The sequence below is a fragment of the Silurus meridionalis genome, chromosome 5, assembly GCF_014805685.1.
Source record: "Silurus meridionalis isolate SWU-2019-XX chromosome 5, ASM1480568v1, whole genome shotgun sequence".
Taxonomy (NCBI): Eukaryota; Metazoa; Chordata; class Actinopteri; order Siluriformes; family Siluridae; genus Silurus; species Silurus meridionalis.
Genome location: NC_060888.1, coordinates 13014305 through 13037082, shown reverse-complemented (window position 1 = coordinate 13037082; position 22778 = coordinate 13014305). Strand labels below are relative to the sequence as shown.

Here is a 22778-nt window from a genome sequence, read left to right as displayed (position 1 = left end):
TCCAAACCATGATAGAATGTTCCTGACCTTACTCTCTTTCCACGTGGTCTTCATGATCATACACGTTTACCTTTCTCCACTCCATCATATCAGCTATCTCTTTCCCTTTACCAGTCATAATACCAACATTAAAAGTGCCCACACTAACCTCCACTCTCCTACACTTCTCCTTTTCGTTGCTGTCTCTGTAGATGTCTTCCCCCTCTTCTTTTCCTGCTTTGGCCAACAATAACCCAATTTCCACTAAAAACCTGTTGGCTAACAATACGGACGTTGTTGGTAAACTGGGGCTTGGCCAATCGGTATGAAATTCTCTTTTGTGACCTGCATATTTGATTTGGGACCTGTTTTACAATGGATGCCCTTCTCAACACAAGCCTTATTCAGGCTTGTGACTGGTGCAACCCTGGGTTCATAGCATTTTACTACATGGTGTACAAATAAAAACATAATTTGAGGAATAAAGATAATGAGACTTTATTTTGTCAATGAAACACTTGGATCTAATGTTGTCCCCCTCTTCTGCTTTTGATGCAGATACCGGAGTCTGAAACAATTCAACGTGGATATCTGCCAGATGTGTTTTCTGACCGGGCGAACAACCAAAGGCAAAAAGCTCCACTACCCCATTATGGAGTACTATACCCTGGTATACATTTATTATCAGCCTGCTAACACATACAGAGACACAAACACAGACATACCCAAACTTGTGCACACACACGCACGCTCTGCTTTCTCAATTCCATACGCTTAATAGTTTTCCCATGACATGTATCACTATAATGCTCTGTGTGTGGCCACTTCGATCCTTGTCATAAAATGCTTGCAGCTGCTGCTAACTTGGTGATGGAATAAGTTTAATAGTCAGATGATTATTTTGTGACTGAAAAGTGACCTTGGAAAAGACTGATGGCTCTCATTGTTTTTAAAGGAGTTCTTCCCTCTTTCTCTTCTTTTAAAATACACTTTCCTGTTCACATTTTTCTCCATTTACTTCATCCTCTGTCTCTCTCTTTTTGTCATTATTTCCTTCTTACTTTTCCTACAATTTTGGCTGTCCATCTTTTTTGTGTAGACCACCTCAGGTGAGAAGATGCGGGATTTTGCGAAGACTCTAAAGAACAAGTTCCGATCGAAGCAGTACTTTAGCAAGCACCCACAGAGAGGATATCTGCCGGTGCAAACTGTCCTGGAAGCAGAGAGTGGCGAGACGTGAGCATGCCATTTTAAAATTACAGTGAGCCTGCTAGCTAGATCAGGGGTGGCCAACCATTTTTTACTGTGTTTCCGCAAAGAGCCACATCATACACATGGGCACACATGAACATCACCCATCCCTTCCTCTTACACACACACACACACACACACACACACACACACACACAACTCTGCTCAGCCAGATTTATTGTAAATGTCACACACCAACATAATGACAAAAATTGACTCCTACATTTCTAAGACCACAGGACAGTCATTTTTAACAATGAACACTGCACTGTCTTACACACACAAACTCTTAGTTTAACCAAGTCTACAAACAAAAATATAATAATTTACAATAGCGTTTTTCTTTTACTATGCATGTTACTTAGTGGGACTTTTGGCATTCCTTGCCTTGAACAATCCCCTTCAAATCTGCCTCGTATTCCGTTGTTGCTTCTCGAAGCAAATTCTTTCACATGGGGGTCAGTCAGAACAGATCAATGCTTTGATTTCACGTGTTTCAGGGTAGAAAACACAGACTTTGTTTGTGGGTTGTTGTTTTTTTATGTGCGTGTTCACTTCGGTTGAGTTCAATACAGTATTTTCGTCAAATGCGCATGTGCGTGGGATGAATATACCGCAGGGGTGGGCAATAAATTTTTACAAGGGGCCACATGAGAAACCTGAATTGTGTCAGTGGGCCACACCAACGATAATATTTTAGATGTGAGATGTGTTTGGTTTCACCCAAACAAGCACACAGAGAAGCATTAATATTAATGTGCCCCATGCTAACAGAGTGTTGTGTATGTGATGTGGCAGGCCGTGTTCATCTCCTAGGCTACCACATGCCGACACACACAGCCGGATCGAGCACTTCGCCAGCAGGTATGTGGACTGTCATATATTTGTGGAGGATTTTGAAGTGATTTATAGAAATTATAAATACTGTACAACCTGAACATAAAGACTGGTGCATTTTTAGTTTTCATGTAAATACAGTCGAACCCACTTATCTCGACCTCGGTTAACTCGCAAACCCTATTAAGTCAACGTTTTTGAAGTGGAACCCCCAAATTCTCGCTTTGTCTTAGCATTTTTGAATCGGTTATGTCGATTCTTTTATGTCGACGGACCCTAAAATCTCGAGCACAAGGGGGGCAAATTTGCCACTTAACGTTGGTTACCTCGATCCGCATGACCAATCGCCGGCTTTTGCCACGTCACCATCTCACTACCGTATTTTCGCGTATATAAGACGCGTCTTATAGAAAGTTTTACATAGCCCTCACCCAGGGTGCATCATATAAACACGAAAATACGGTAGTGAGACGGCACTGTGCAGCCGCAGAAAAACTTGCGGAAGTGGCGGAAAAATCAAGCCTTACAGATGCTACAGGTGTAGGATACTTTTCAGAGCTGTGTCAGAGTGAAATTACTCGAGAATTTAATTTTGACACTGGTTAGCTTTTTGTAAAAACGTAGTTGGTGTACATATGCCTTTTGGTGTAAACAAACATGTATGTACATTTTTATAGCATGCCTTCATCAAACAAATCGCGGCAACGCTGTTGTGTAAAAAAACCTCCAAAAACACGTGCATGTACATTCTCATTTAATAACGCACATCATGTACATAAAGAAATTTCAAGCACGTTAATTTATTGCCGCCATATTGGTTTTCGTATGTCTCGATCATCGGTTATCTCGACGCTTTTTGGCACACCCCTATGCCGGCGACATAATCGGGTTCCACTGTATAATACAATAATACAAAGCAGTATATAAAATATCCACACCGAGATTGTGTGTTATGTCAAAGATTGCACAGGGGATTTAGATACAAAATAAAATCTTCTTTTTGTGATTCTCTCTTAAGTATACACAAAATGACAGACAGGCAGACATACATGCACACGCACACAAAATATGTCTCTTTGTTTCTTCAGTTATTTCTCTCTCTCCTGTCAACACACCTTATTTCTTTCTCCGCATCTTTTTTTTATTTCTTCTTTTCACTTTTTCACTCACCCATAAATCTTCTTTTTACTCCCTTTTTTCTTTTTTTCCTAGTGTTTATGATATTACATAACATCCAGGAAAGTATATGACATCCCCCTTTGCAGTTGGGCTTCAGGAAGTTGGACATACAATGAAAATGTTAAAAAAGCTGACTGCATTAAGAGTTTTTGTCTTCTTACAATGAAGAGCATAATAGAGGCTAAATGCTAGGCTAGACCCATCTTACTTGTTCTTCTATGTTTGTCTGGAATTTTATGTAAGTATATACAGTGGAACCCGGTTATGTCGAGGGCCTAGGGGACGCCAAAAAGCGTCGAGATAACCGATGATCGAGATAAGCGAAAAACAATATGGCGGCAATATATTAACGTGCTTGAAATTTCTTTATCTATGTGATGCGGAGAATGATTCGAAAGCCGAAGTATACGCACACAAAGTCTTTAATGACAAAAATAGGCAGGAGATACACACACTGGCAGTGAAGCAGTATATTCCTGTGAAAGCAAACGGCAGTTTGTGTATAGTATCCACAGGTCCGTGTGGAGGAAAGCTGGCAGCAGCAGAGATTCGTGATGCAGACAGCGTGAAGTGTGGAGAACACAATAACGGACAGAGTGAAAGTGAACATAGGCTGCTTATATGTGTGTGGTTGATGGAGATCAGGTGCACCGTGTTAGTAATCAGGCGAGCAGCTCCGTGCGGGCAGGGCTGGTGCGGGTGAAGAAGCAGGGTGCTCCCTGACAATCTACATGATGTGCGTTAATAAATGAGAATGTACATGCACGTGTTTTTTTTGTTTTTTTTACACAACAGCGTTGCCACGATTTGTTTGATGAAGGCATGCTATAAAAATTTACATACATGTTTGTTAACTGTCAGAAACCACCTGCCACGCCCCCTTCGGCGGCTGTCAAACCTCCACTTTCTCTTAGCACTCATCACCAGCTCCTATTTAAACCCCTCACTTCCACACTCTCACCGTCCATTATTGTTGGTGTATGTTGGTTCACGGCGGTCGTTATTATCGCGGTACGTGCCTTCCCACTCGGACTCCGCACTCTCTTAACGGCTGCGCTTTTCTTCCCAAAGCACATCCCGGATCCTGCCGTTGTTAATTCTATGCTTTTGCTGCTCAACCCACGTTCTCCCGTGTGCTGTTCAGCACCGCGCTTCTACCAAACGCACCCGTGGATTACATATATACAGACTGCCTCTTTTCAGTTTGGGACTTACTATTCTTAATAACGGACTTAATAGGGTTGGCGAGTTAACCGAGGTCGAGATAAGTGGGTTCGACTGTAGTGGGATTTTTGCAGTAAAGATTAGCCACTCAGAAGTTTCGTTTCTTTGTCATTAAATCTTTGCTTTTGGAAAGACAGGACACTGTATCAGGCTGACCTCTTCACTTTCATTGCTAGCTGGTGTGATGTCAATACTGAGACCTATGCATTTTGCTGTGAAAGTAGACTTATATATTTTAGTCTGTGAAGAATTTTACATCAAATTTTGGGAGGAAAAAAAACAAAGCTAGAAAAATTAAAACATTTCAGATGTTTTTGAAGGACTTTTTACAGAACGAAGTTGCATTGTCTGGACTGAATATAAAAATATGTTTCAGCAAGGTCTTGGAAGTGTGCTTAGAAAATACACAAAGCATTAGTCATAAACAAGTGACAGGCTCACCTTTTTTTTTATATATTTGTTTGAGCTCCCAGTCTAAGATAAGATTCCTTTAGTGTCTCTTACCTACAAAAAATTACAGAAATATGAACATATCCAAGACCTTAAAATCTATTAGAACTTTAAAGCTTTTGCCAACTTGTAGGTGGCTACAAAGGTGAATATGTGCTAGAAAATATAAAAATATTCAACCACTTTTACTTATGTGAGGAAAAAAGACCATGGCATAGCAAAGACTGCTTTCCTAAATCTAACAGGTTTTTCTTTTTTTATCTCAACTTGTTCCAATAGCAACAGGTCACAGTGGCTGTAAATATAAAGGCACTCGTTAATTATATTTTCTTTTATGTATTATATTTTACTTGAGCAGTATTGAATTTGAATGCCTACATTAAAAAAAAAACAACAACACAATTTTAAACCTTGAGAGTACTTGTTACAATGATATTCTTCACTCATCCTGTCAATAATATGCTATACAGTTGCTGCACATTATGTTTGCTATTTATTTGCATTTTATTCACATATAAAACAAGTCTTTAGTGTGGGCTAAAAAAAAAAATAAGAATCCTGACAATTCATCTTCTGCTTCACAAGTTTGCAAAGGAAACTTAAATGCCAGCTATTGCTCAAAGGAATGGCTGCAGAAAGGAGAATTAAGAGATTTGTTTATTTGCCAGGATTATTCAATTAAATTAATAAAAAATGAATTACTGTAACACACACATACACACACACACACACACACACACACACACACACACACACACACACACAGACACCAAGAGAGGGAAAAATATGCTGGTAAACCTACAACAGGTTTTAGAAAGTACAACAAGAGTTTTACCAATATTTAAAAAATATACATAGTCTTAAACACAACAAACAGGTGTTTATTGTGTTAATGTCACCGAATTAACTGAGTAGTGAATATGAAGATTTGAATAAAACAAATGAAATCAAGGTTATGTAGTAACACAACATTTACTTGAGTAAGTTTTTGGAAAATATGCACTTTTAAGTGAAGTTTAAAGTGATCTTACTTTTGCTCTTAATAAAGTTAACCAAACATTATTTTATTCACTATATTCATTGGTAATAATCAATATGTAGCTTGAATGATTTGTTTATATCAAGTTACTTATAATTCAATGATAGTGTTATCTATCAAGGAATGGCCTTTATATTGTTAAATTACCTTGTTTCAGTGGTGGGTCGTGCATTTTACACCTAGGCCACCTCTTAATCCACCTCCTAATGGCATGATTATGATACCACAGCTAAAAAAATCAATACTATAGAGAAACATAGTCCAACACTGCGCTGCATCACAGGCGGGTATCTCATACACCAAGAATGAATGCTATTACTAAAGCAATAGAAAAAAAAACAACTGCACCATCTGCATGTCATCTCTAGCAGAAGAGTCAGTATAACCGTCATAAAATGACCCTGTGTTTTCCTTCCAGGTTTGTGCATTTTTTCTGTGCCTTAGCACTCTGTGTGATTTTGTGCAAATTCTATAGGAAAGAAAATGCAAACGTATAAATGGTTCATGAAACAAAACATGAAAAACATGAGTTTTTAACTGTTTTGGCTGACATTTCCTTATGATGTCCAGCTTTCCTTGAAAAAGTAAAAATTTCCTTGTAAGTATATCTAAAATATGTGTATAAAATCAGCTATTAAATTCAAAGAAATGTATTTACGCTTGTGCAGTTTGCTAAAGATGCGGTTTGCGAGCTCTGAGTAGTGCGCTCTCTGATCAGTCAATCAAAGTATTTAAAAATAGCGAAACGATTAAATGCCTTCTAGATGGTCTCAGTGACTCCAGCTTGAAATCTAATTGGTAAAAAGCAAAAGCCTATATTCTCATGTATGTGAAGCTACCAAGAGCCTGCAATGCTGATTTCTGTAGGCCTTACTGCAGACAGATTCCTTTAACCCCCGCAACACATGATCTGTTGACTGAAATTTGACCAACATATACAGACTCACCTTACAACAGTGCTAACAAAGGAAAAGCTATGACATTAAGAGAATAGTCTACTGAGAATGATTTTATACATATTCATGGACAAAAATTATATTAAAACGTAAGTCAGAGATTTTGATATAATTTAATTTATTAAAGAAGGACTTCATGGCCCACCACTGCCTAGTTTGTTGCATATTAACAAAAGGAACATGCATGTGTCTCTTAGAAACAATAAAAGACTAAAAGTTTCTTCTGTCAGGCTTTTGACAGGCATTATATGTGAAATTAAACTGTTACACCTTTCTCAGTGAATACAGATAAAGCATAAAGAAAAAGGGTCACCCTGCCTTTTATAAACATTTTAACATCTGACATAGGCTACAGCAGGTACAGAGAAAATATACAGCCTCACTCAGTGAAGTGTCCTAGTTAAATATGCATAGGTTCCATTGCCATACAATTAAACATTTTCTTCTCTTTCTTTCAAATGAGTTTAACCCATTGACATATTGTTACAAATAAGATGAGATGTAAATGAGTTATTACATTGCCTTCCTTCTTTCATAATTTCTCTTCAGCTTTAATATTAAATAAGTGTCATGGCTGCATGTCAGCTTTTTTAAGTTCGGCATAGGGGGAAAAGCTCAGACTGCTGATTATTTTTTTTAATACATTTTATAAATATTGGAATAGGAAAACAGCTGTCTGTATATATTTAATCGGTTGCTATTTCAAAAGCCCTTCTGACATAGGGTTGCTGTACACTGTTTGGAACCTACAAAAGTGGGAAGTGGAAGATTTGGTGTAATGTTAAACTAGAAGAAATGTGGAAAATCATCAAATTGATGATTTTCCACATTTGAGCACATTTCTGATTCATATGAAAGATAATGTATGTAAGGCATATTTATAAGTTTGACCAAAAATAGTAAGCCCCTCTTTTAAGGACTGGCTTAGAACAACTTGGATGATGTCATTCTGAATTTGTGACTGGCCTTGAAAGCAGAGCATTGAGCCCTCTGCCCTCATTTGAAGATAGGTTTAAAGAAATAACTGAAAGATCTTTCTCAAGCTACAGGCAAGTCAAAATATTTAGCACTCTTTTTTTTATTATTCCTTTCGCTTCAGGTGTCTCAATTACAGTATGTCTTGAAGATGCTATGAAGCCTTGTCTGTCTCACTACTAAGGGTGACTTCAGGCAGGCAAAATACAAACAGCTCCAGAATCCATCTGCTAAAGGCCATTATGTGTTCTTTATAATGCTGAACAACTCAGTTTACTTAGTAGTGCAGAATGTGGCATTAGGTGTGGATCAGAGAATCGGTTCTTGTTGAAAAGTTATCAGGCTAGCTTGTCTTATGACTAAAATTGTTTATCTATGATAATTGTTAGTTTGATTTAATAAAATAAAAAATAACAACAAGTTTAGTCATCTAAACAGATCAAATTTCCCCTAATAATTTCTGCACATGTGGCAGGAGATCTAAGCCATCACCAATTACAGGACATTATCACCTGCCTGTGGCAGTAATAGCTCCCTTCCAGATGTGCTAAACAGCTTCTAAACTTGGTTAGAAGTGCAGAACGATGTAACAGCAAGAAAGACCAACCTTTCTCCTAATGATAAGATACTGTGTGACTGATGTGAGAAAAGCTTTAAACAGAGTCAAGCTATGGAAAGCTGCAGGACCAGACAACATTCCTGGCAGAATGTTTAGAGGATGTGCAGACCAGCTGGCATATGCTCCTGCCATCTTCAATATCTCTTTCTAACATGCTTCAATGCCACAACCATTGTCCCCATGCAAAATAAGTCTTTTGTGTCTTATCTCAAACTCAAACTAACACCTATTATTATGAAGTGGCTCATTATGATCTACATCAAGACCCTGCTGCTCCCCCCTACATTTGAATGTTGCATTCAAATGTATGTTTCCCTAATTGTCCAGATGACTGAGGGGCAAATGGAGTGTGATGAAGATGGGTTATAGACTGTCTTAAGGGTGGCATGGGTACACTGAGGGGAGCAGCAGGGCCTTGGTGTGTCCATTCTGATTCTACTTTATTAGAATATATGTAGTGCCACTTCTTTGGAAACAGCATAATTTTGTGGGGCCTTGCAAACCTGTATTACTAGTGTGAAATTTTTCAGCAATAATTGCTCATTCTGACAGTAAAATAGGGTATTCTAATGCATACTGCTATTTTAATAATTAGAAAATGTGGTTAATACCCGGTCATGTATGAAAAAAAATATCATCATATACTGTGAAACCAGTATCATTTTGAAAAATACTGTGATGTAAATTTTTGGTCATACCGGCCAGCACTAGTGCTGTCTCAGATCACAAGACCCTACAGCAGATAGTGAGGACAGCTGAGATGATCAGGGCTTCTCTTCCCTCCATCATGAAAACACAACATGCTGCACCCGCAAAGCCACCGTATTGTGGCTGTTCACACACTCTTCACACTCACTCTGTACCCTCATGCTGTCCAAAACATTTTTGCTGAAGTATTCTGCCCCTCACAGCCAGACTCTGGATTGTAGATTGCACACATTGCTGACAAATTTATTTGCACCATCACACCTCTACTGTAACTGTAAAAAATGCAGACCCTATCCCCAAAAAAGAAAGAAAGAAAACCTCTATATTAATGCTCATATTTTGAAAATCTAGAAATTGCTTGTGCAATTGTAAGGTGTTCAAATACTTTTGTATATTTGGTTTATTTTGATTTAGGGTAGTAATTGCAGACTACTAAAATTGCTGTCCATTTCTCTGTAAAGATTATACATTTTATACCCAAGATTTTGTTTATACACATTCAAAGTACTTTCTAATAGGCAGAGGTGGCAAAAGTACAGATACTCATGTTTTAAAAGTACTTTAAGTACTGACTATAGTTTTTTACTCAAGTTAAATTAAAGTAGTTTGGGCTCTGAAATGTACTTAAATAAAAATAGCCAATACTACTACCTTTTTTCAGTGTCACACTGGTAACTGGATGGTCATATTAATATTAGGGCTGTCAATCGATTAAAATATTTATGAGTTAACTATGCAAATCATTTAAAAGTAGACATGTCAAGCTATATTCTATACATATAAGTATTATATCTGTGAGGCAAGTATTGACTGAGATTTAGGTTGTTTTATTTATGTGTCTGTGAAGAGAGATGATAGCAGCGCTCCCTGTCAGTTTTCTTTATTTTACAAAAGCACAACATTTTGATGATATTATAAACGATCAAATAAGATAATTTTTTTTAAAGAGTAATTTAGGTTTGTTTCAGTGTTATAAGGGAAAAAAATGCCACAAGTATTTTTCAAGTTCTCCCACTTAGAAATCATGGAGGGGTCTGAAATTGTCATCGTAGGTGCATGTCCACTGTGAGAGACATAATCTAAAAAATAAATCCAGAAATCACAATATTAACTATTTATTTGTATGATACAGCTGCAAATAAGTATTTGAACACCTGAGAAAGTCAATGTTAATATTTGGTACAGTAGCCTTTGTTTGCAATTACAGAGGTCAAACGTTTCCTGTAGTTTTTCACCAGGTTTGCACACACTGCAGGAGGGATTTTGGCCCACTCCTCCTTACAGATCTTCTCTAGATCAGTCAGGTTTCTGGCCTGTCACTGAGAAACATGGAGTTTGAGCTCCCTCCAAAGATTCTCTATTGGGTTTAGGTCTGGAGACTGGCTAGGCCATGCCAGAACCTTGATATGCTTCTCACAGAGACTTATCCTGGCTGTGTGCTTCGGGTCATTGTCATGTTGGAAGACCCAACCTCGACCCATCTTCAATGCTCTAACTGAGGGAAGGAGGTTGTTCCCCAAAATCTCACAATACATGGCCCCGGTCATCCTCTCCTTAATACAGTGCAGTCGCCCTGTCCCATGTGCAGAAAAACACCCCAAAGCATGATGATACCACCCCCATGCTTCACAGTAGGGATGGTGTTCTTGGGATGGTACTCATCATTCTTCTTCCTCCAAACACGTTTAGTGGAATTATGACCCAAAAGTTCTATTTTGGTCTCATCTGACCACATGACTTTCTCCCATGACTCCTCTGGATCATCCAAATGGTCATTGGCAAACTTAAGACGTGCCTGGACATGTGCTGGTTTAAGCAAAGGAACCTTCCGTGCCATGCATGATTTCAAACCATGACGTCTCACAGTGGACATGCACCTACGATGACAATTTCAGACCCCTCCATGATTTCCAAGTTGGAGAACTTGCAAAATAGCAGGGTGTTCAAATACTTATTTTCCTCACTGTATATATATATATATATATATATATATATATATATATATATATATATATATATATATATATAATATAAATAAAATTGAGTAAATAAAGGACGTTGTAAATAAATGTGTGTTGCAAAGAAGGTTTTAATTTTGCCCTTTTGTATTTTTATTTATATTTTTTTATAAAAATAATCTAACAAAACTGCATTAATCACAAGTAAATAAAATTGGTGTCGTTAAAATCAATTTGCTTTAATTGTTATTAAATCGTTAATTCTGACAGTCCTAAGTAATGTATTATATATAACAAAGAATAATATAACTGTCAGGGAACCACCGGCCACGCCCCCTTTGGTGGCTCTCTATGCCTCCACTCTCCATAGAGCTCCAGGTTTAACCACGCACACCTGGAGCTCATCATCACTCATGCCTCCACTCTCTCTGAAGCTCCAGGTTTAACGAGGCACACCTGAAGCTCATCAGCACTCCACCCCGTTTCTACATAAACCCCTCACTCACATTCACTCCCCGTTCGTTAATGCTTATGTTGGACTTCCCGTACTGCATGTTTTGGCGTTCCGGTTTTCATACAGGACTTGTTTCATCCGGACTCCAGAATCCCGTACCGGCTGCGCTTCCCCTCCCTGTGCATCTCGGGTCAGCTACGCTTCTCCTAAATAAAACACTGCATGGCTTTGGTGTGTTAGTGTCAGTGCACTATGCTACAAGCTATTATAAACAAGCTAACGTTCACTAGATAAGTGATATTTTAATCACTAATATAGCAGATTCATGGAAAATTACATCCGTAATCAGCATTTTTGCCGCAACTAATTTATGAATGAGTCTGCATCAACTACATTATAGAGAATTGCTTTATTTAGTAAATAAAATAAGTGAATAAAATACCCTATTTAATGGAGATGAAAATTAGTTGAGCTGCAGCCACACACCTGACTCGTGTGTGTGTAGTGAAGGTGAGATGAACCGCACACCTGACTCGTTTGTGTAGCGAAGGTGAGATAAACTGAGAAAACCGGCAGTGGTTCAAACCACTGTGAGGAAGGGGAGGGGGAACTCAACTGTTTCTAAATGCATTTTTGCGGGGGGTTTTTCTACTTACACAATTATTTTAGGTATACATACATATATTTTTCATATAATAGAGAATACATATAATAGAGAATGCGATTTTTTTTTAATATTTTTATTGGGGGGGGGGGACAACCCTTGGACGGGGGACATGTCCTCCGTCCCCAGGATTTACGCCCATGACTCGGACTATCTCTCTCAACCTAAGGACTGCCGTGTGTGTGTGTGTGTGTGTGTGTGTGTGTGTGTGTGTGTGTGTGTATATCTCTCACGCATACCATTAAAACCCGAGCGAGCTGTACTCCGGCTTCTGCCTTTTGTTTCGCTCACAAGAAAGAAACACATTTATAATTGTGTTACCTGATGAATCTATCCAGGCTGAACATTCACCGTATAGAACACAAGCAGACAGAAGATTATGATGATGGTCCCTCTCGCTTATCCATGTTAACTTGTGTATCATTTCCTGGCTCTCACACATCACAGACGTAGGCAAGTTAACAATGAGCAAAACAGAGTATGAACTAGGAAATACAGATATTTGTGTAAAAATCAGTGAAAGTAAAAAGAATATTGTCCAAAAAAAAATAAATAAATAAAATATATAATATATATATAAAAATATATATATAAGTACTGACTCCAGACAAAATGTACTTAAGTACAGTAACAAAGTATTTGGTACTTTGTAACTTATTAACCTTGCTAATATGACTCTTCTATGTGGTTCATTTTGGGACTGACCAATGTAATTCCATAATTTATATCTCTTTGTGTCTATCTCTGTCAATATAATTTTTTCTCCTCCTCTGCTACTATCAGGTTGGCTGAAATGGAAAGCCAGAGCTGCTCCTTCTTCACTGACAGCCTCTCTCCTGATGAAAGTTTGTGAGTATTCTCCCTGCCACTCCAAACACTGAAGCCTCTGTGTGTGCGTGCGTTTGTGTGTGTGTGTGTGTGTGTGTGTGTGTGTGTGTGTGTGTGTGTGTGTGCGTGCGCACGCATATATGCACCCTTTATGTTTTGAAGTGACTGGGCAGTCACACAAAAATTCAGAAGGATAAAGGAAATGACCCATGGCAATGTGCACAGTCTGCTCTGCTCTGCTCTGTGTGTCTTTTGTGATTAAAGTGTGCAGTGTGGAAATAAATAGAGCCAGTGGCTCTCCAATAGAAAATAGTGAGGGAAAGAGCTGCATGGTGTGGTGAAAGTACACATAAATAGTAACCTTTGAAATTATTAGCATGCATGGCATGGCCTTTCTTTGGTTGGGTGGACTGAAAGATGAATGTAAGATGATCTACGAGAACCCAGAACATGGTAAACATCTCATCAATACCCAACCCCTAAACCTATACATCTATGAGGTCTGATTTTGTGTTCTCCCACAAGTGTGGGCTTGGCAAGCATGTTTGTCAGATAGATGTGTACAGTGTACAGCAATGTTGTGACGGTTTGGAAATTAAAAAGCTCTGCTCTCATGGAGACCTATTAAGAAAGAAAGAATGAATAGCTGGCACTATATATTGCCAAAGCTGAAGTGGAAGATCAAGATTCAAGATCTTGAAGACCTGACCTCAACCCTGCTGAGCACCTCTGAGATTAATTAATCTCTGTCAACACCAAATTTTTCTAAAATGTGTTAGAAGCAGAATATTACTTTTGTTTAAAGTCCAGAATAATAAAAACATTATGAGGCCTGAATAAATACATAAATGTTATTTCTGTAAATTACCCCACCTAATAGGTAATAACAGGCTTGATACCATCATTATGATGCTACGGCTATAGAAACGTCTCTAGGTTACATATGTATCCGTGGTTCCCTGAGGGAATGAGTCGCTGCAACAACGCTTTGGGAACGCCTCCATGTGTCCACACTCTGAACCACGTGTAATCAATCCAATGGCAAAAAAAACAGAAAGCTAAAAAAGCACAAGCCATTAGGATGGTACCAGCATCAAAAGTTAAGGAAGCACTGCAGGGAGTTTAGCCTGGGGACGCAGCATCTTGTTCCCTCAGGGAATCAGGGTTACATACGTAATCTAGAGACGTTCCCTTTCGGAAAAGTTCAAGACAGATGCCCCCCTAATGGGTTGGGGCGGTTATGAGAGGTCAGTCACGGTAACTCCACTTGGTCAGTCTGAAGTTATTGGACACTCATTTCCAAAGTGTTGTTGACACAGTTAGAGTTCCTGAAAGGGAACCATCAATATACAGTATAACAGAGTGCTTAATCACTGACAGGTATCTCATGCACAATCCTCTCATGCCACAATCATCCCTCAGCACCTGATTGAGAAGCTGAGCCTACTGGGCCTGAACATCTCCCTCTGCAACTGGATCATGGACTTCCTGATTGGGAGACCTCAGTTAGTCAGGATCGAGGACAGCATCTCCAGCACCACCACACTGAGCACTGGGGCCCCTCAGAGCTGTGTGCTCAGCCCACTGCTGTTCACTCTGCTGACTCACAACTCTGTAGCAATGCACAGCTCGAACCACATCGACAAGTTTACAGATGACACAACCGTGGTGTGTCTCATCACCAAGAATGACGAGTCAGCTTATGGAGAGGAGGTGCGCCATTTACCAGCCTGGTGTGGAGCCAACAACCTGTCTCTGAATGTTGACAAAACCAAAGAGATGGTTGTGGACTTTGGGAGAGCACAGAGCGGCCATTCTCCACTGATCATTGATGGATTCTCAGTGGAGATCGTCAAGAGCACCAGATTCCTTGGTGTTCATCTGGCGGATAACCTTACCTGGTCACTTAACACCAGCTCCATCTCCAAGAAAGGCCAGCAGCATCTCTACTTCCTGAGAAGTCTGAGGAAAGCTTATCTCCCTTCCCCGATCCTGACCATGTTCTACAGATGGACCATTGAGAGTAACCTGAGCAGTTGCATCACTGCCTGTTTTGGGAACTGCACCATTTTGGGTCGCAAGACCCTACAGAGGATAGTGAGGACAGCTGAGAAGACCATCGGAGTCTCTCTCCCCTCTATTACGGACATTTACACCACACCTTGCATCCGCAAAGCCAAACGCATTGTGGACGACCCCACACACCCCTCACACACACTCTTCACCCTCCTGCCATCAGCAGAGCGGTTCAAGAACTGAAATGGAACTTACTCACACACACACACACACACACACACACACTCATTTAACTGTGTGTTACCGTACTGTACAACCTGAACTTAACACACACTCACTATACTCATCTAAATCCATTCCAGCACCATTTATTTATTTATTATTTATACTTAACCATATTACACTGTTTACATTTACATTTACATTTGTGGCATTTAGCGATGTACAAAGTCTCAAGCAATGAATAAATCTACACTGGTATGCAAGATTACAAACTTAATATAAATATAACTCTTGAATTCTGCAAAGCAAACTTGGAAAGTGCTAATTTAAATGTTTCATGAAGAGGTAGGTCTACAATTGTCGCTTGAAGATAGCCAGGGACAGAACAGAGAAGAGCCTTGAAGTATATTTACCTCTCATTCTGACAGAAGGTGGTACCAGTCGAGGATCTCAGACAGCATGGTGCAGTACAAGATGTGATGAGGTCTCTGAGGTAAGATGGTGCTGGTCCATTTTTGGCCTTGTAGGCAAGCATCAGTGTTTTGAATCTAATACGTGCAGCTACCGGAAGCCAGTGAAGGGAGCACAAGCAGTGGGGTGGTGTGGGACACTTTGAACACAAGTCGTGCTGCTGCACCTGGGCAAGCACCTGGGCAGCCTGTGTGGACAGAAATGGTTACATCCTGTGGATGTTGTAGAGAAGAAATCGACAGGAACGAGCCACATTAGGGACATCTGAGAAGAACGACAGTTTAACGTTTACATGCTGTTTTTTGCACCTCTCGACTGCTGCTACTGCTGTTTTTGCACTGCAGTGTCTTTGTTCTACTTCTCGTCAGCCATTGTGGAAAGGAAAAAAATAGCTATTAAATACACACAAATATATTGTGTTTCTACTTCTTGTTTCATAGCCAGAGCCTGCTCAGGCCCCACTAAGAGGTGAGACTTGAACTGAATCGTATAGCATCTCTTTGAGATACGATTGGCAGGCGTGGGGAAAAAATAGCTATTAAATACACACATTTATATTTCAGCTTGTGCAGCTTTCAACAAATGTGGGTTGTAGTAGTCTGCTCTCTGACCATCCAATCAAAGTATGTGAAAACACTGACATTTTAAAAAACACTTTCGAGGTGGCCTTGAAGTGACCAAATTTCAGTCCGATTGGTTGATTGGTTACAAACCAACACAATCTCACAACATTTCGTGTATTAGTCACAAATTTTAATCTATTGATTTGTGTACATGGACATGAATTTCCCTCTTTTTTTGTGTCACTCAGTATGACTGCCTCCATCTGGCTCCGTCTCCATTGCAACATAGGCAGAGGATCATGGATAATGTTGACAGAAATGCCAACGGTATTCTTTTTTCCCCATTTTTATCAGAAAATAAGGCAGAAAATATACAGTTAGGGTTAGAGTAAGGATTGAGGTTATACTGTAATAAATGTGTGTCTGTAATTAACGCAGTCTCCTTAATTAACCAGGAGAATATACAGTGTCCGTCCAAAAAATGTCACATAGTGTAATATTTAATTGGACCTCCTTTAGCTTTGATTACAGCAAGCATTCGCCATTGCATTGTTTATATAAGCTTCTGCAGTGACACTTTATTTATTATTGTCCCGAATTGCAGTTATTTTTCACCCAGATCTTGTATTGATGATGGGAGAGTCAGACCGATGCACAAAGTTTTCTCTGGCACATCCCAAAGATTTATTGGGGTTAAGGTCTGGACTTCAAGTGTGAAAATTATGTCTCATACTCCCTAAACCTATCTTTCACAATTTGAGCCCGATGAATCCTGGCATTGTCATCTTGGGATATGCCCGTGCCATCAGGGAAAAGAAAAAATCTATTGATTGAATAACCTAGTCATTCAGTATATTCAGGTAGTCAGCTAACCTCATTCTTTAGGCATATAACATTGCTGAACTTAGACCTGACCAACTGCAGAAACCCCAGATCATAGCACCGCCCCCACAGTCTTGTCTGGTAGGCACTAGATATGATGGGTGCATCAGTTCATCCGCCTCTCTTCTTACCCTGATGCGCCCCTCACTCTGGAACAGGGTAAATCTGGACTCATCAGACTGCACAACATTTTTCAATTTTTCCATCTTTATGCTCCCTAGCAAATGTAAACCTGATGGAACCACTGAGGATGGTTTATAATATAGCGAGTAGCTTACTAAATATAAAGCAATAAAAACAAGAATAAAATCTCCTGCTTAAAAGACAAGTAATAGTGTTTAAAGATTAAAAAAAATACCTTGCGTCTGTCGAATCCAGTGGCAGAAAAAAAACTTTAGGGAGGCACCAAAAATACTTCCTATTGAAATACATTACATAGAAAGCCGTCCTCAGTGACACGAAAAAAGAGGAAAATTCATTTCTATGAACACAAATCAGTAAATTACATTTGGTGACTATATCACGGAATGCCGTGAGACTGGGCCAACCACTGATATGATCATATGAAAAGGAATAATGAATAATAGTACTTACAAGTACTAATACTGATATTATTATTAAATTGGTAGAAGTAGTAGTAACAGTATTCCATAATTTTACTTGCTTTATGTCGAAGAAACCCAGATGGACTGTGTGTGTGATTTTTCTGGTTGTAATTTCATTATGCTGTTTAATTCAAAGCATTGGTGGTAGTCCAAACATTCCCTCCAAAAAGCTGATATTACAATGTTTTGATTGACCTCAGAATTGTATTAAACCTCTTAAATCAAAGATGCAGGCAGCCTTACTGTTCCAGTGTACATAACATTATGTAGTGCATTGCTAACTTGACATAATAATTATATAATTTTCTAGCATCTAGCACAATCGCATTGTGTAAGTGTATTTATAGTGTATAAATAATGCATATATGTTTATGTTCTGTCATTTTGCTAAATGCTACTCTGCTGTGCACACTGATACGCATTTGTTAATGTTATTTTCTCCTCTGTTTCCATTGTCAGTGTGTGCTGATGTGTATCAGTTTCTGTACATAGTTTACCTGTAAGTGTATGTATGTGTACATGGCCATGTTGTCATATCCTTTATGCATACATTGCCCTAGTTTGTGTTTATATACTCCAAATGTTTGGGGTATCTCAACAATGTGGAAAAAAAACATTTATTCTCTTCAAGAAAATTCTGATTCTTTTTTAAAAAAGGAACATGGTGCAATGCTCGGTGATTTGGTGGAACAATAACTTTCAATTCATTGAGTATTATCTGTTGTTTATGATAACTCAGGGATGAAGATCAGTATCTCCTACGTCACCCGAGCCCAGCTCTGCAACAAGACTGTCCACATGGGCCACACTTCCTCACCCACCTTGACTGCCACAACAAAGAGGAACTGCAACGAACACTAGCCCGTCTGGAAAATGAGAACAGGTAAGATGCACTCATGCATACACATACACACACATTTACTGATTTATTTATTTCATGTATTTGTTAGTTTAGTTTTGGTATAAAAATTATTTCTATTCTTTTTTATGAGCATTTACTTATGAGCTATTTATACAAAGAAGCTAAATGAAAACATGTAATTCATGCTGATGTCTGTGAATTCAAGGCCCATATAATGGCTGCCTCTGTTAAAAGACTATTAGTATTGTAATAAGAATTTGAAGCATTGCTATAGCTATTAATATGCAGGCTATTTCTATAATTTGTACTTTCTTGGTTTCTATCATTTTATAATGTACTTTTCTGCTGTTCAATAATTAATATTTGCTTCACTACATGTTGCTGGTTATAAGAAAAATAATTTTAATAATACATTTTCTCTAAATTAGATGGTGAAAACAAATCTAGAAAAGTGATCAGGAATCTATGTATTAGGTAATTATTTATGTAATTGTACATTTAAAAGAGATTAAAAGTCATATGTTTTCCCCTAATTATTTATCATTTGGAGCCAGGAAGCTTGATATCGATGAAGATAGTACATGTTCAAAGCAATACAAATTTTATTAAAACCCTATGAACATCCAGCTTATTAAAAACAAACATTTACAATGTTGTAAAAAAGAGAGAAAAATCTACAAATTGCTAGTTTCTTGTTTGCTGATTCAAAAGAAAATATCTTTGGAGTCACCGCAGATGCAGCATTAAACAGCAAAACTATTCAGAACTGCACAGTTCATCAGGAAATGAAAGAGTAAAATGAACAAGGGATGTCAACCAATGCAATCTGTAGATTTAAAACCAATCTATTGCATTTTACAATATAAATATAGCAGCTGATGAAAGCAAATGGAAATGAGGTGCATAATGATGTGAATGGGGAAAGCTGTTAGCGACATACTTGCAGTGTACTTATGTTTACACTGCTTTAGCACTCAAAACAATACATACATATAAAAAATCATCACAAATTGTATTTTTGTGACAATGCATACTTTTTATTTGCTTTGTGTAATTAAAATTAAGAGTTTTCAAGGACACCAAATTGGTTTGCATGCATTGTTTTTTGTCATGCAAATGAAATTTTCTTTTTATCTTCTTTTTATCTTTTTATTGCAAAGAACAAGCATAGTCTTATTGGCTTTAACTAGCTAATAGTAAACAGATATTATCTATAGTTCTATATGCACTTATAGAGTTACTTTAGTCAGTTGTAACAGTCCAACAAATTTCATTAACAGTTTTTAATGTTTCTACATTAAAAACTAATGCTATTTTTTATATTTCACATATACAATGTTCATTGTATTTAAACAATATAAAGGCAAACAAAATATAAACATTCATTTACATGTTGTAAAGAAATGAAAACATGCTCTTCAGGACAAGGTGGTCTTTCTTGGTAAGGTGGCATTATTTTCCATATGAAAAAAAAGAATTTAGTACATTAGCTCAGCATCCTTCCTTTTTTTTCCCCTTCCGATTTTGCATTAATATCAGTGAGTCTACATGTGCTTTTTATGTTTCAGTCCAAAAGTAATACAAGTCATAGTATTAAGTAAAACTAGTCCTGGTATTGGGTAAAGACTAGCATTGTAATAAAAAAAAAGTGTGCAAGTAAGAAAATGAGTTTGGACTTCAATTTAAATCACAATCTGCATTTAAGCATCCATAAAACTGTGACTACATGTAATGATAAAATAAGAAAGCTGGTCTGATAGTAATGGATAAGTATTTGCAGGATGCTGCAAGGTGAGTACCGGAGGCTGAAGTGGAAGCATGAGGAGGCTGCAGCAGCAACACCTCAGCTGGTGGAGGGTATTTCAGGCTTGGGCTTGTCACTTGGACAGCAGGATGAGGAACTTCTGGCTGAGGCTCGGATACTTAGACAACACAAGAGTCGCTTGGAGACCCGCATGCAGATACTGGAGGATCACAACAAGCAACTGGAGTCACAGCTCCATAGACTCAGAGAGCTACTGCTGCAGGTAGGTAAATGTAAATGTTTGAGGGGGATGAGAATCTGATTTTGCCTAAATCAAAATGTAAGGAAATCAGTAAGGAGGAAGGAAAAAAAGTCATGGGTTATTTTAAGAGAAGAGTGGCAATTGGGGCTGTCTAAGTTAAATTGAGGGGAGAAAAAAGTACTGATGAAGAGATTTAATGAGAAAGAACAGGGTGAATCTAAAAAAAAAATCTACAGAGAATGAAAAGACAGTGATTTACAAAGTCTGAGAAAGGAGAATATTTGTTGAAATTACTGTTGCAAGACTGAAGGTATAATTGTGAAGATTAAAGGTAAATCATTTCCAAGTTAAGGAGACAGGCAGCTGGAAAGTAAGGACAACTTCAGGATTTATTTCTGCTAGATAAAAGAAACAATGAGAACCAGGACAATGAAAGACTAAGAACTCTAGTGCAGCTGTGCAAGGCTTAGATGAGAGATGACAGATAAAAGTGAATAATAGAGAGGGCATTAGAGACACAAAAAGAGATATAGAGAGATATCTGAGGTCAAAGTAGGATGATTGACAAAATAAATTGTGACAAAATGATAAAAGAAAAACAGCTATATCTGGTGGGAAAAGGCTGATTGGAGTGGAAATATAAACAGCTAGCATAAAATATGGGAAATGTGAATCAGAAATTACATAATGCACTGTGATTTTTAAAGCAAAACCTGATGTGCTTTACAGAAGATTCTGTAATTGATCTGTCTTTTGAAAATTCAAGTTCTTTTCCAAAAGTACTTTTAAGTAGTTTACCAACAGAAATCATATAGTGCACCAATATTACAAATTCAAAATGTTTAAGCTTTTGTCGGTATTTTGTTTTCTACACTTATTCAGCTTGTATTTGTTTCATGGTTTCTAGCCCAAAGATGACTCAGAGGCCAATGGATCAGCTCCCTCCTCTTTGTCATCGCCTGTGTCAGTAGTGCACCAGGAGAAAGCCCTGAGCAAAGAGATCACAGTTACTGAGGCTTCAGGTAGGAAATACACATAAAACATATACTGTACTTAAAAAAAAATTCCCTTACATACCATGTTAGACACTGGTACAGCAAATAAAGTTCAAAATCAAGTTTGTGTAACTGCAATCTGATGGTAACTACCTAGATGGTGAAGATTTGGAGCCAGAACAGGACACAGTGCTACAGCTACAGCAAGTGATTGAGCAGCTGAGGAATGTCTTCCCATCTGAACCAGGCCAATGAGGAGGCACACAGGTTAACATTTATTTGCTATTTTACAATTTGTTTTTTCAGCAGCCTTTAAGCAGCAGCAACTTGAAAAAATGGCAAAATATTTAAACAGTCGCAGATTTATTCTTCTTTTTTTTTTTTTTTTTACTAACAACAACATATTTAATAAATAAGTTTATTAATAGGCTTATATTACATAGAACTTGCTATGCAGGTCCCAGTGACTATAAATAAAAAATATATTAATATGATACATGAATACATTAATATGATACATATCTGTCAACATGCCATGTTATTATACAATATTAATTGTATAATTAACTACACCTTCAGATCTGATCATTTAAAAGCTTGAGAAAACAATGAGGAAACAATGCTAAAATTAGGAAACCCATTTTTATGCTTATTCTAAACTGATAATGATAAGAATGTTTTTATTGTAATGGAAATATTTGTTAATGCCTTAAAGAAGTTGTTGTACGGTGGCCGAGAAGTGCACAACACATTAATGAATCAGAAAACAAATTAACAAATTTGAAAACACTAACAAATCTGAAAACAAAATAACAAATGCAAAAACAAAATATATAATCCGAAAACAAAATAACAAATCCGAAAAAACAAAAACTAATGAAAAAACAAATTAACAAATCCGAAAACAAGTTAACAAATCTGAAAACACAACGACAATTCAGACAAAGCGGAAAAGGTAGGTATAGTTTGTGAATGGAACACTTACCGATCATTGCATGAGACAGGAAATTAAATTTTATAACTTTGTTTCTTGTT

At 37.9% G+C, this 22778-nt stretch overlaps 1 protein-coding gene across 3 annotated transcripts in view; it reads left to right on the top strand.

The window, feature by feature from the left end:
* The window catches only part of drp2 (dystrophin related protein 2), a 187963-nt gene that overhangs the window by 163579 nt on the left and 1606 nt on the right, over window positions 1-22778 (top strand). For 2 of the 3 annotated variants that reach the window (XM_046848814.1, XM_046848813.1), the window contains 8 exons: window positions 538-649; window positions 1079-1215; window positions 2029-2094; window positions 13077-13142; window positions 18620-18763; window positions 20523-20769; window positions 21656-21770; window positions 21901-22010. In XM_046848814.1, the coding sequence (XP_046704770.1) occupies window positions 538-649; window positions 1079-1215; window positions 2029-2094; window positions 13077-13142; window positions 18620-18763; window positions 20523-20769; window positions 21656-21770; window positions 21901-21998 (985 nt within the window). In that variant the 3' untranslated portion in view covers window positions 21999-22010. Of the gene's footprint in view, window positions 1-537; window positions 650-1078; window positions 1220-2028; window positions 2095-13076; window positions 13143-18619; window positions 18764-20522; window positions 20770-21655; window positions 21771-21900; window positions 22011-22778 lie in introns of those variants that run through there. The other variant, XM_046848815.1, reaches the window with a different exon arrangement.